The sequence below is a fragment of the Manduca sexta genome, unplaced genomic scaffold, assembly GCF_014839805.1.
Source record: "Manduca sexta isolate Smith_Timp_Sample1 unplaced genomic scaffold, JHU_Msex_v1.0 HiC_scaffold_2917, whole genome shotgun sequence".
Classification (NCBI taxonomy): Eukaryota; Metazoa; Arthropoda; class Insecta; order Lepidoptera; family Sphingidae; genus Manduca; species Manduca sexta.
Genome location: NW_023593930.1, coordinates 1 through 14,523, shown reverse-complemented (window position 1 = coordinate 14,523; position 14,523 = coordinate 1). Strand labels below are relative to the sequence as shown.

At 35.6% G+C, this 14,523-nt stretch overlaps 3 protein-coding genes and 1 long non-coding RNA gene across 4 annotated transcripts; 2 read left to right on the top strand and 2 right to left on the bottom strand.

Moving 5' to 3' along the window:
• Positions 1–1,434: 1,434 nt before the first annotated feature.
• LOC115452978 lies at positions 1,435–4,052 on the bottom strand. The gene is made up of 2 exons (XM_030181599.2): positions 3,921–4,052; positions 1,435–3,613 (listed from the first exon to the last, which is right to left on the bottom strand). The coding sequence occupies exon 2, from the start codon at positions 3,237–3,239 to the stop codon at positions 1,770–1,772; it is 1,470 nt and encodes a 489-aa protein (XP_030037459.2). The 5' UTR covers positions 3,240–3,613; positions 3,921–4,052; the 3' UTR covers positions 1,435–1,769.
• A 1,148-nt stretch (positions 4,053–5,200) lies between these two features.
• LOC115451106 (N-acylneuraminate-9-phosphatase) lies at positions 5,201–13,019 on the top strand. The gene is made up of 5 exons (XM_030179311.2): positions 5,201–5,419; positions 9,130–9,304; positions 10,067–10,151; positions 11,456–11,678; positions 11,882–13,019. The coding sequence occupies exons 1-5, from the start codon at positions 5,309–5,311 to the stop codon at positions 12,044–12,046; spliced, it is 759 nt and encodes a 252-aa protein (XP_030035171.1). The 5' UTR covers positions 5,201–5,308; the 3' UTR covers positions 12,047–13,019.
• On the top strand, positions 5,426–8,304 carry LOC119192552 (neurochondrin homolog). Its single transcript, XM_037446365.1, is given in 4 exon segments — positions 5,426–6,262; positions 6,265–6,458; positions 6,460–7,686; positions 7,688–8,304. Coding segments are annotated over 4 exon segments (2,211 nt in total). The 5' UTR covers positions 5,426–5,841; the 3' UTR covers positions 8,057–8,304.
• A 798-nt stretch (positions 13,020–13,817) lies between the features above and the next one.
• Positions 13,818–14,513, bottom strand: LOC119192553. Its single transcript, XR_005113663.1, has 2 exons — positions 14,385–14,513; positions 13,818–13,990 (listed from the first exon to the last, which is right to left on the bottom strand). It is a non-coding gene; the product is annotated as an uncharacterized LOC119192553 (long non-coding RNA).
• Positions 14,514–14,523: the final 10 nt, after the last annotated feature.

Sequence of the window (14,523 nt, the reverse complement as noted above, 5' to 3'; positions counted from 1 at the left end):
ACGGTGCCTTGGAGGGCCTTATTTTACGATCATACTGACGAAACAATTATACCCCGGGCAGATTTTTCTGCTCTACCCGGGGCCTCGCATTGTTTATTTTGTTTTCGCCTAGGACCCTGCGTTGTTCAGAGCCGCCACAGTATGGAGCTAATGCAAAAGCTCTTAGATTAAGAGAAATCTGTAAAGATAACGCACAAACATATTTTCCTCACGTCACCTCCCTGCTCCCAAACTATTCTTCAACTTAACTTGCTAAGAGCTCCTTTTACGATCGTTACAATTCATAGTATATCATCGCATTAGATGTTGGAGAGGTGCTTGCCTGTGTAATATTATTGCTTCTAATTGAGTGGGGTGCGTACATCCCACGTCTTAACATCACTACCTATACAATTGACTCTGACTAGATAACTTAATAATGTATAACATATTTTCAATTTGATTTCTATAGGCTGCCTATGTTTTATAATTGAATTAATTTTGTCTCATGACCATTTGTGTATAGGTACGCATTGGGTCGCGGTTAGGTTTGGCTAATTACTTAGGTATTTTACAAAACATTCTAATATATTATATTATAATTCAGAAATTTTACGTGTAAATATTTATACAAAAATAATTAATTTATTCTATAAATATAGGTATTCTAAACAATACAAAGATAATGTCGTTACCATATTACTCCTAAGGACGAAACTATACATATAAAAATCACTTCACAAAGGGCCGGTCCCTTCGCCGTAACTCATCTTGGCTTTGTCATATTATTAGGATATTGCGTATATAGGTTATTTATACAGTATTTATGGCCCATAACAACGAATAAGCACTGTGACAAATTGTGACTAAACAGTGAGGTTTATTATTAGAGTGTCCTTGGATTAAATTACAAATATAGGTGCAATTTATGTTTCGTCTGAGCAATATTTATGTAGAGATATAAGTAAGTGCGTTAATATTTTACCTACATATTTAAAAATATTATTGTGATTCTAAAAATCACTATTTAAGGATTAACCAGTAATTAAATATAATAAATGTAGCAATTACTGTTTTCTCAAACTAATATAATTATACTTATATCTATGCTAAAAGAAAAAGGTTCTAAGCGTAGCGATAAAGATAAAGATTGGGAATAGCTTTAGAATTACTGAACAGTGCGTGGCGAAGGAGGGCAGTCCAGATGACGCTCAACAAGGAATGACCGTAGGGTTGTCAACTATCTCTACGAGAAATAAAGTATATTGATGTCGGAGAATAAAAATAACCAATACAATAAAAACAACAAACATAAGTACATTTTTCAGTTTTCAAAACATAATTTTTAGAGTTTCTACGACACATAAATTAAAAACTTGTATATTTTTTATATATTAGTAAGCCCCTCCAAAATAATATAATATCAGTCCTATATTAGGGGAAAGTGGGGAAATGGCGAACACCTAAGGAAGAATTGAAATAACACAGCAGAATAATGACGAATGCTTTATCATCATACTTTTTTAGCAAGATAAACTATATGAGTAACAATTTAAAGAATCAACATTGATATTTCTTATATAAAAGGTAACATTTTAAGCGAATAGCAAAACCCTTGCTGTTCGTATTTACCCGACATGCGTAGGGTAAACACGAACGGCAAGGGGGGTAATTACGAACTAACATTAATTATCTTTAATCAGTCTTCAATTTGTCAAATTTTCTATCTAGGACATTTAGCATATCCTATCCTATCTATTAGGTACGACAGAGATTTAATCAGTCTTCAATTAGGTACGACAGAGATCACATTTATAGCCTGTTGACGTCGATTGTTGATCGGTACATAGCTCATGGGCCCAATTCTTGCACACATGACACATTATCCAAGTTTCAGAATTGTTATATTTTTCGTTACAAAAAATACAAAAATACTCATCGTTTTTGTTCTTTTCTTTTTCCGTTTTTTTATATTTCTCCTCCAAATGGCCAAAGTCTCCAATATTCTTTAAATTTTTCCGTACTTTTCTCGTTTCCTTTCTATTTTCGTCTTCACGTTTCCGTCTTTTCGTTTCAGCCTGTTTCTTTGACTTTTTCTCAGTGTCTTTACTTTCTCTTTGTCGTTTCTTATTTTCTTTTTCTTCGAGTCGATCTTTTATAGGTGTGCTAGTTAAAATGATAGATTTTTTTTTCCTTATGTTACGCTTATATATTTTGGGAGACATAACTGGCAATTCAACAATATCAGATAGAGAGACTTGTTCGGAGCAATCTTGTGAAATCAAGTTTTGAGGATCAGGAACTAAATTTTGAAGAACTGGAGCTTGTTGTTCAATTGTTGCTACTTCGACAATGCTGTCATTGGCGATTTGATTATCTGATACTTGGTTATTGATCGCACTGTTTTGTGTTTGTGTTCTTGTTATCTGAAATGAAGTATTTTGTGAACAGTATGGCTGAATTGTATCAATATCAACAGGCCGGTAGGGATAAATTCCTGCAGATTTGAATCCGCTGGCTGCCTTTTCAAGGTTGCTACATCGATTAAAGGCATTTGTAAATAATTCTACTATTTCATATTGTGTGATAGGTTTACCAAGCCGATCTGACATATAGTTCTCACATTCTTGATAGTATGCACTCTTCAGAGGTCCAAAAAATGTCAAATCCAGAGGCTGGAGTTTGTGTGAGGTATGTGGTGGCAGGGTTAGCATGATAATTCCGTTGTCTCTGCAGAGATTATATGCACCAAGACTGATGTGACTCTCGTGATTGTCTAAAATCAGCAGTACTTGATTAGTCAATGAAGGTTTTGCGTAAGAAATGAAATGCTGTAGCCAGTCAATGAATAAGCTGTCATTAATCCATCCAGAGTCTGATACAGAAGCCACCATGTTAGGATTACTACCTTTTAATAATAAAGCGTTCATCCGTTTTCGTTTGAAAATAAAAAATGGAGGTATGTATTGACCAGCGGCGCTAATAGCACAAACAACAGTGGTTGTAGATCCTCTTTCGGCACTTGTTGCCTTGCCTACTTGTTTTTCACCTCTTTCTGCCAATATTTTCGAATTCTTTTGCACCGTTGATATGCTTGTCTCGTCAACGTTAAATATCTTATCAGGTTGTATGTGATGTTTATTTTGTATGTCCTTCAAATTATCATAGAATACTTTAACATCAGCCTTATTGAAAGCATTAATACGATTTAAAGATGTTGCTTCAGGTCTTCTCAAAGATATTCTAGGATGCCTTTTCATAAAATTATAATACCAGTCTTTTCCAGCTAGCTTATTAATTTTATCAAAGTTATGAGGCAGTTTATTACGCTCTGCAAATTGGAAAACTATTTTGCGAACCTTCTTGATCGTTAATCCATAAAATAATTTACTACATTTCAAAATATAGTCCTCGAGTTCCAACTCCTGTGCTTCAGTAAATAATGGCTTTCTTCCAGTTTTCGGTACTCGTATTACATCCTTTTTCAAATGGTCAAAAATTGTAGTTTTGGCACTGAATAAATCTGCGATGCTCTTCCTAGACTTATTTTGTTGGTTTTGATATCTTCGATTGCTTTTTGGAGATCTTCTAAGTTATATTTTGTTGCCGTTTTTCGTACATAATGTCGAGGCATCTAAAACAATTAAAATAAAAATAATGAGACACCGTACAAATTACAGAGGGGTAATGCCGAACGTTCGCCATTGCCCTTCACGGTCTGTTCGCAATTGCCCCACGGTATCAAAAAACACAAATGTAAAAAAAAAACATAGGTTATGTTTGCATTTGCGGTTGGCACTATTCCCATTAGAAACTTTGATTAGTGGATATTCTAGTAAATAAACGTTATATTTCATACTGTCCATGTAAATAAAGCTACATTAAGTTATTTTTATGGAAAAATTACATCAAAAACACATAAAAAACTTAAAAAATCATACCTTGATCCACGCGTGCGGCCGGTTCACTTGTATTACTGACTGGCACTGAGAGTGGCGTGATTTTCAAGATGGCTACTAAACAAATATTGATATCTCTTTCTAACATCGCAGAACTGATGTGTTCGCGATTACCCGGCGTTCGTGTTTCCCCCACATTCCCCTACATACTGTCCCACTGCTGAGCACGGGCCTCCTCTACTACTTAGAGGGATTAAGCCTTAGTCCACCACGCTGGCCTAGTGCGGATTGGTAAACTTCACACACCCCCAAAATTCCTTTAGAAAACTTCTCAGGTATATAGATTTCCACAAGATGTTTTTCTTCGACGTTAAAGCAAGCGATAATTCACAATGAATACACACATAATTTAAAAAAAATTAGAGCTGTGTGAGAATTTGAACCTGCGGACATTCATCTCGACAGTCCGTTCAACACCGAACTAGGCTATCGCCGCTTATACGTATTTATTGTCTTTCAATTATTAACGCTATATTTAATGTAGAAGAAAGACATTGATACCAGAGACGATAAAAACATTAGGTATTTTTTTTAAAGAAAAGGTATAAGAAACCAAAAAAAGTGTAATACCAATTTTTTAAAGCATGGTTGGCAAGCCTAATTAACACCGAGATTTTATAATTATTTTAATAACGTCCAACAATCACATAATAGGTATGATAATAATAATATAATAACGAAGGTAGCTACTACCTACCTACTTATTAACTAGGTAGCTAAGTACTACCTTCGGGATGTATGTAGATAGGGCATTGTGATAGCATCATTGAGACTATTAATTATACCTATCTATAAATTGGATAAATATTAAGAGCACCAAGTATTCATAGTAAGAACTTACATTAAAGAAACATCTTTGATGTAAATAATGTTAATTCACCGCACTGGCTATTTTTAAAAAGATATTACTTATACATATCAGAGGACAGAGAGATAATTAATTAATCACAATTAACACTATGCAAACACATGAATTACTTACAAATTAATAAAATGTAGTTTCGATATTCATGTACTAAAATATTCTCTTTGGTTTTTTATTACTAAATTAATTTGATTAATTCACACTATCTATCAACTAAGCTTGTAACTACAAAGGACATAGGTTCTCAAGACAAACTTTCTCACTAAACAGTACACTAAAATTAAACTAGATGGCGGTTGTCATATGTTTCAAAAGATTTTATTGAACAGGGATGGAAGATAGAGACAATCATTTGACAGAAAGGGTTAAAATATTTTTAACGTAGCTGAAGTCATGTTGAATATCACAGCCAATGATTTGCTAGTGGCGGATGAACGTCATTGTGACGTCATAAAGGAAGGATTTTTACGTGTTGTTAAGTCTGATCTTTGATTGAATATTAATTATGGCAAATGGTGTTTATTATGGTGAAAATAGCGATGTGTCGGCTATATTTTTCGATTTAGACAACACATTAATCCAAACAAGAAGAGGAGACACGAAAGCCTGTAATAAGGTGTGTAACATATTTCTTTAATTGTTGTGACATTGCCACGGTCATGGAAGTTCGGAGCGAAGTGCGCGCGCTGTCATTACATGAATATTGTTCGCAATCGCAGTGAGTTTTTGCGTCGTTACCCGTCCATAGTTGTTAAATTTTCTTTAACGTGTTGTATAGTTGTTGCGTTGGTGGTTGTTGTTGCATGCACCACGAGCGCACAGCGTCCACGTTCCAGCGCGTGGTATAAATAGAACTTTCATAGTTGGAGAACGTGAGCTCGACGTCCTGATTTAGATATTTTGGAAGAGAACTCACGCTAATTATAAACGTGATGTAGATCGAGTCGGTGCGAGCTCTGAGCGATTCAACTGTGGCACCGTGCGCTCAGTGAAGCGCTATCTACTGCGCTTTGTGACCGCGTCCAGTGATTTGTGACAATGGGTGACATATCGGAACCTATTAAAAAGTGCATTCTCATATTGAAGAATGCTAAAAGCGATACGGAGAAATTCGCCGCGCTTTTCATGGTGACTAAACTCGTGAAAAGCAAGGACTGCAACTCGACCGCCAAAAAAGCCCTATTCGAAGCAATCGGATTCAAGTTCTTGAAGAAACTCCTTACAAACACCAATGTTGAAGATGACTGTCCACCTTCAGTGTATAAGTCGGTTGCACTCTCCATCCTCACAAACTTCTGCAATGACCCTGAACTCTCCACTCATCCGGAGATGCTTGCCAACATACCAGTTTTCTTAGAAATAGTGCAGGCATCTGAAAACGAGGACTATGATGACAACCTTATCATCATCAGTGAAGCATACACTTGCCTCCAGTGTATAGCAGAACATGAGGTCGGACAAAAGCACTCATTGAAGTTGGAGCCATCACAAAGATGTCTGAAATTTACTCGCATCAAAGCTTCCAAACAGATGAGGCTCTGAATATCCTTGTCAAGCTAGTAAGTAGATATGGACCTGCAGCTTGGGGTAATGACCCAAAACCCTTCCATGCTCTAGTGAACAAAATAGCATTAGATTTTGCCACTGATCAATCAGGAAAGAAAATTCGAATTAGCAACCATACTCAGTGCTCTATTATACAGCTGTAACAAGGCTACTGTGCTGCCAGGAGCTTCAGATGAGACATGGCCACAGAGTATTTACAAAGCCCTACATGACATACTAACAAGCAAAATTGGCAAAAACCAAAGGGATCCTGCGCTAAAGTTAGCTGCCAACATTGTTGACCTCCTGGGTATTGAATGGACACTGAATGATGAAGAAAATCCAAAGAAATTTTTCCTTCTATTGCTTCAACTCTGTGCCATTGAAGTAAGGATGCAATTGGAAGACAGGAGTTTCAAACAAGCCTTTGCAAATGGAGATCTGGTCACATCATGCTTTATTGTTCTGGAGTTGTCAATCAACTATATGGCCACAGACCAACTGGACTTGGAGCAAAGAGAGAAGCAGTCAGTTTACACCAGCCTGAAGGGTGCATTTAATGCTGTTGTGTCTATTTTAACCAAAGTATCCAATGACAAAAATAGGGATAAATTACCCGATGCTGAAAAAGTGTTTGTGTGTGCTATGGTCAGGGTTTTGTTTGCCTGGATTGCCCAAGAAACTACCGCTATGAGGGAACAAATTTATGCCCTGCTTCCTTTCATGTTTTCCCTTGCAAATGACTCGTTCCATGCATACAGATCAAGAAAATTAGCAGAGAAAAATAAATCTGAGGGAGAATCCATGGATATGGACACAACTTTAATGGGGCAAGTTGACTTGCTTCGTCTGATGTTGCCAGCTCTGTGCCACTTGGTGGTTGAAGACAGGGCTAGAGATATTGCACTCAACCTGAAACAAGAAGATATTCTCTATGAAGCCATGAACTTCCACTGGTCCATAGTACATTACAAGAAACCACCCATCCCCAAGTCAGAACGAGGTAAAGTAAAGACCCAACCTGAACCAGAGTTAGACCCAAGGTTATTGGAAGATATGAAGGACTCCAGGGCAGCCATGGTCAGCCTTTGCAACATCTTCATGAATCTAACAGTACTAGCACCTAAAATAGTAGAAAACAGCATGTTGTTTAACACACTTCTTAAATTTATATTTAACAACCTGCCAGAATTAAAGGATATCCCTGAAAACCTAGTACTTCATGGCCATCTAGCTGTCCTTGGATTACTGTTACTCAAACAGCAAGCCAGTAAAGTGAAGAAGAATGACTTCTCCATCTGCAGATACATTCAGTCTACAATCAGATTCCTATGGGACGACATACAATGTTGACGAATCTAATGATCCCACCGCTCTAGTTGTCTCCATGAGCTACAAAGAAAATTGGAATGAAATCGCAGACTTGTGGTTCTTGGGAATGCAGACCATGAGTGGAGTTCTCACGATCGTCCCTTGGATATCTGAGTTCGCCATCGAAAGTGGTTGGGCGGAGGGCATCGTCGTGATGCTCGTTAAAGTGAAAGTGGGCACCCTCCCGCCAAACGTCAAATCTGCATTTGAGGACTTCCTCTGCCGACTAGTCGACTCCAACGAAGCCGTCATCCCAGTTCTCAAAAAAGGCGGAGCACTCAAAATGTGCCGAAACCACCGACTAATGGAGTTAGGCAAAAAATTATTTGGCGATTAAATTATAAATATAACTAATTTTCTAACTGTTAGGTAGGTATGCTACTTGTTTTGTATTACATTTTTTTTATCACACAAGTACTTAATGCTTTGAGTTTGTTATTGTCTGTTAATTTCACTTCTTTGGCATCTTAATCATTATAATGCTGTAAATAAGCACTACGGGTGTTTTAAGTATTGTAAACCTACACGATACATGAAATATGCAGAAACATTTACGTCATACTCAATAAACTCGATTTTAACAGATTCGTTGTTTTTTTTATAACGATCTCGCGTGTGTTGATAGGAGTATCAACTTTCAGGCGGGAAGCTGTGCCAAGCAAAGCTTGCTGGCAGGTTAGTGAACGACACCGCACATAGAACGTTGACCCTTCTATTTCGGGAACACGAAACATTTCCTACATGATACAAATGTCAGGCAGACACTCGAGCAGTAATTTTCATGATATACTACCAGAACACATACGTATAAGTATGTACATATGAGATCCCACACCTACCGTCTGTAGTTATAATATGAAAATCCCACCTGTACCAACACAAGTCGTAAATGTCCAGAAGGGTACATCAGTAATCATCACTTGCCAAATACATTAAACGTCACAGTTTTTAACATCGAAAACAATTACGAAAGCTTGTTTTGAAATGTGATTCACTGCACGAGTTATTCAGAGCGTACTCAGAAATTACTACCAACATATAAATACGTAATTTAGTGATGCTTACTAATATAACTTGTAATAAAGTAGCACATATTTCTTAAAGCACCAACGCAAAATCATTAACCCATATTATTAGGTAATTAGTGTTTCTTTACTCTTGTGATATAACTACCTAATTGCCAAGCCTCCGTGACGCGGTAGTCGTTAAGACAGGCGAAAAGTGAGAGATCGCGGGTTCGATCTCCCGCACAAACACAAATGTTTAACCTGCAAGGCTGCAAATATTTGTTTCATGTCTGGGTTTCGGGGTCACTAATTTTTCATAAGTATTTGTAAGCGATGCATCATCCCTACAGTAACTTATGACAGTGATACCCAATATTGATTATCTGTTATTTAATGTCTTCAGTTAGTGGAGATCCTGCAGCAACAGTATGGAATCCCGCAAGAGTTAGCAGTTGAGAGCGGTATTGCATTTCTACGCGCCTTCAGAGCCCGTCCTGATGACGAGTCCTACGCTTTGGATGAATGGCATACGCATTTATGGCGAAACTGCTTGCCCAAAAATTACAAACACATTGCCAGTTAGTATACGCATGTAATAAGTAGTAAACAACACGTGCTACGAAAGTGAATTTTGTTCTCCAAGCCAACCTATTTTATGCACGTTCATTCTTGATAAATATAAACCTAAACAAATAAGAGTCTAAATTAGTTTCCACTATCAAACATTGGGAGTCTACGATAATGAGTACCTACTTAGTATATTTGCCGCGGTAGTTTCCTAATGCTAGATCACTTTACGTCGGTAAGCGTGTAATACAAATAGAAGCGTCTTCCTATTCGCATTAATTACAAAGACGAGGAATTAATTTTACTTCTCATCTGGCATGCGTCCAGAATGCGTATACATTGCTTTACTTTTGTCGTATAATGATTGTGCATAAATATAAATGGTAGAACTCTAGTCGAGCCATTTCTAACCATTAGCTGCAGTTTGAGAATGTAAGAATCGAATGAACAAGATCCATAATATTTATTAAAACTCTTACGTAAACTGTTACTAAGTACATATCTGTGTGGGTGTACGATGAAATTTATAAACAGATGTTTAATTCGTACCATGATGATATAAATCGTTTAAAAACAAAAACGTGAATGGAAATGACGCAAGGAATGTATTTGGATCGACTTGAAAACGCCCTTTCTGACATTTATAAACATGACACTGTTTATAAAGGTTACATGGATATTCTTTAGAATACATAATATCTTTCTATACGTTTATTACAAATCCCGCTGTTTGTTTTATGGATGCGTGGTAGCAATGTGTTCTCTTGTTGCAGAAAATGTATCAGCCGAATGGATAAAATTAAGGTTTCAATGTTTGGCTCTGACAAATGATGTGATACACCTGTTAGAATCTTTGAGGTGAGTTCAAATTGTATACGCTCAAGACTGTATGTTATGAAGAAATATTTTGCAGTTTGCTTTCTTATTACAAATATTTCTCCATGATATAATAATTTAATTGTATTTATAAGAACTTTCTTGGTTTTGATTTCATGCATAAGTGAACTTAATATTTTCGACTATGAAAAATAATAACAATAATGCATTATACAAAACAAAGAAATATCGCAGAAGCAGATAATTTCTCCTACAGGATAGCATAGTACAAACTGAGCTCTGAGTTTTAGTACCTACTAAAGATATATTTATTGCGAAAGCTTGGAATCTATCTACTACTGTGAAAACAATATTGTGCATGGTGTTATGTGGTACACTGATTTGATTTAAATCAACATTACATTTTGAATCATTTCATCGATTTCGCATTCATTCTTACATAATTAGTACATTCGTTTTGTCACTGTGTTTTTGTTTTCTCACAAGGATCATCGAACGTTGCATGCCACATAATACTATGGATACAGCAATAATGATTTATCGAAACTATCATGATAAAGTCAGCACCGAAATATTGTGAAGGTATTGGAAAATACGTGGATGTTTCGTACAATTACAAATAACGTTGCCTTCGCGATTACGGGGCTGGCTTTGCGCGCATGTTGCTAATAAATGACTTGTTTTTCAACAGTTCAGTTGTTGCTCAACGAGTGACTAAACTCGGGGCGCCGCGTGCGCAACACTTAGGTTTGAATTGTATTTGTTAAAATATGTGAGGAAGTGCATCACGGAGAAGGTAATACCATTACCTCAACACCTTGAATAATTAACAACTAAGGAGATATGTTTGCGACATTTCGAATTTTCTTTGCTGTGTTCAAAATGTGATCAAAATTTATTGAAATTTAAAATATCTCCATAGTTCCAAAATAATTATTAACAGTTAGTTCTGTGTTGAAAATGTTTTACGTTGAGACAGAAAAGGGCTATTTTGTATGTTTGAAATTTTCAGCATGGTGCTACAATTATTATTTTTCAAATGCAATTTGTATTTTCATTACAATATGAATTGTATATGAAATTTATCATAAAGGTCATAAATTCTCTTGCATGATATCCATAACTAAGTCTGGCAGGCAGTAATGTTTCTAAAAGTACTTTAAGTGTTTTCACTCCAAAATCTGGCAAGCACGCCACGACTACAACTCATAAAGAGAATTTATAATCACGTGCAAGAGAATTTGGCTTGTTTTGTATCGTGTGCTGAGTTTCAGCATGAGTGAGCTCATTGAATAACCAAAGGCTGGTGAATGAATGTGGCACAGGGAGGATTATCTTCTCGGTCTGATCACGAACGGGCCGTCACGTGCCCAATGGCAGAAGATCGAACGTCTCGACCTGCGCAAATATTTCGACTGCGTGCTGGTGTCCGGGGACCTGCCCTGGGAAAAGCCCGACCAGCACATATTCCTTGAGGCGTGCAAGCTGCTCAACGTAGAGCCGCGCAACTGCATTATGGTTGGCGACAAACTCGAAACAGACATCAAGGTAAATAACAGTCTTAAACAAAATTAAAGTGACAATGAGAAATAGGAGTACACTAATGTGTTAATATAACGCATGCGTGCACCGACCTTAAATCGCGGTCGTTTGAAAGTTACAACTTTCGAGACGTTCCAAGGTGCCTAGTGTAGTAAATAATTTGCTTCCCAAAATAGGATTTACGCCAACACGCTCTATTTACTTTTCAGGGTGGCAAAGAAGCGGAGTTGGGGGGAACGGTGTGGATCCCGCTACAGAAAGACGAAGAGTCATCGGATCTACCCGATTTCACAATTGATAAAGTCACAAAGTTGCCAGAAGTTTTGCCAAATTCACCGAAACTAAGACGCTGTAACGCGACAAATGTTTGCTGATAATTTCGGTTTATTTTTTGAGTTACAATAAGGATAACCTCGACTTGATTTCTTATACATATTTTCCTATGATTTATGCACAGTATTTAAAAGTACAAAACTATTATTTGCAGTACAAATGTACATAATTTTATGTTTTTTTGAATATTGGTTCATAATGTGTAATGTAGTTACTAACAAGTTACCTTGAAAATCCTTTTATCGGTACCTCATTTGTCAAATGTTATATTTTCTTAGGGTGTACTAATCTGAAGTCTGTATACTAATAAGCTTTTACTGTAAGGTCTATCTCAATTACTCTAAGGAGAGTGTTTCTATTTATATTTTTGTAAAAAAGTATGTAAGTTATTTTTGTTGTACTTTATATCATCATCCGATGAGACTGCCTTGTATGTGATAATGTACTTGTAATTATAAAGATTACCATAGTTTGCTTAAACCTCACTACATGTGAATTACTGGGGTAGAATAGTGTATAGATTTTAGGCTTTAAGCTGTGGGTATATGGGTGTTTAGATGTAGACAACTAGAAACAATTCCTCATGCCTATTTAATTCTGAAAGATTTCTATATGAAGAGTGGTGTGTTAAGGTTAAGCATTTGCTGAGATAGACAAATAGCTACACAGTTAATACAGACCAAGGCAGATTATATAACTGGACACAACAAAGCCACAGAGGCTATGTAGCAAATGGATAACAAGTTATTGTGCAAAACATTTGATATTCCTGTGTTAAACTGTACTTTGTCAACTACATCTCGCCATATGCTGAAAATAGTTTATTGGTTGCCATTGCTATAATGTTGTTGATTTAATGGATGTATATCAGTGTATAGATTTTTGACCCAAACTATCTCATATTATGTGTGATCATAGTTCATAATGACTTAGTAAACAAATCTGCTTTACGCTAAATAGAGATAAAAAGTAATATGGTGACACTTCTCACAATAAACAGAATTTAGATAGAGACTTTGTGTTTTAATTTTATCAATGGAAAATTTAAATTAATTATTAGTTTACCAAATACTAAGATACAACATGTTAGTTTCTGACGTTTTATTTTGTACTTCATGTAATATGTAATAGAAAATAATACGAAAAAGTAATTCTATGAAATGAGCAGTTATTCATATTTTAAATATTCTTGTGAACAAAAGTGTTATTGGGCTAAGTGTTAGTGGGTTATTGGGCTGTCTCTTTCTCATACATAGTGTTATGACTTATGACTGGTGACAATAAGTAATGCCACCAGTCACTATTACTGTTATTTAATGGCTAGCCCTTATACTATTTTCAAAGCTTTATAACTTATTAATTATTATGTGGATTTTGTCACTTCTTATTTCGTTTGATATTGATGAGATACATTTATCATAGATATATTTAAGAATAGTACCTAATTCTGCACAAAGAGTAACATCTTGCAGAACTTTTAATCAGCAGAACAATGCCCTTCAAACTAAAATATAATAGTATCTACACAGTTTTGCTTGATGTAAGAAATAGGTGTTAGGTTGACTTCATTCAACATAGTATTTTTGCTAGAATAGTCACATCATTTTTATATTAAAAGTAGCAATAGGCTAAAAAAATATTTAAAGCAGTTGAAATAAAACAATCTTAAGTTTTTCCTACTCATGAGTGGTCTCACATACTAAAGTGATCCAAGAAACATACTAAGTGCATGTTAAAAAATTGCCATCTGCAATGCTCAGTGGAATAGTTGTAGTTATAGCAGTATTTTGCTATGTAGTAATTAGTAAAAGATTTTCAAATTATTATTATTATATTCAACAACTAACCTATAAATAATGATCTAACTATTTCTAATATAATAATGCACTATGCAGTTCTCAACATCTTAGCTTCTCGCTTTTCTTGCAGTAGTTTCTTCTGTTCTTCCACTATCTTTTCCTTTCTGCTAGAAAATCACCATATTCCTGAAAACATTTATTTTATAAAGCTCTAGTATAATATTACATAAAGCACAGTTAATAAGGCTTAATATGTCACAGAGCAGTTTATTTTTCTTAACTTGTATGATGTTAGTTAAGGATAATGTTACTTCTATATTGAGAAAGGGGATTATTTTTCTTTAATTGTATAATGTTTGAATAAATTTCACTTCATATTACATTATATAGAGTGTAAATTGTAGCTTGGAGAGACTAAAATAGAGTAGGATATTAACTTTTAAATACACAGCTTATGCTGATATTTTCTTTTTGTCATGCCCTCAAGGCCCCAAGCCTTTTTTATCAACAAGGCATATATATGATATGCCTTTTGGGAATATCTTTATGTAAATTAAGCAACTGTAGTACACAACTTTACCTTTGCATCTAATTTTTTACTATTTCAATACCACATGTTCTTGCAGTTGCTACCAGCATGGTGCATATTTCTTCCAGTGATTTCCATTCCAGAGGTGGGTCCTGTTGCTTTATTTTTGCTATTTCATATAAGTGTTTAA

Bases quoted from the DNA above. Each gene is read 5' to 3' on its own strand.
- LOC115452978 (XM_030181599.2), bottom strand. From the start codon at position 3,239: ATGAAAAGGCATCCTAGAATATCTTTGAGAAGACCTGAAGCAACATCT.
- LOC115451106 (XM_030179311.2), top strand. From the start codon at position 5,309: ATGGCAAATGGTGTTTATTATGGTGAAAATAGCGATGTGTCGGCTATA. The intron at 5,420-9,129 runs GTGTGTAACATA...TAATGTCTTCAG, and splicing joins ACACGAAAGCCTGTAATAAG to TTAGTGGAGATCCTGCAGCA. The intron at 11,679-11,881 runs GTAAATAACAGT...TTTACTTTTCAG, and splicing joins AACTCGAAACAGACATCAAG to GGTGGCAAAGAAGCGGAGTT.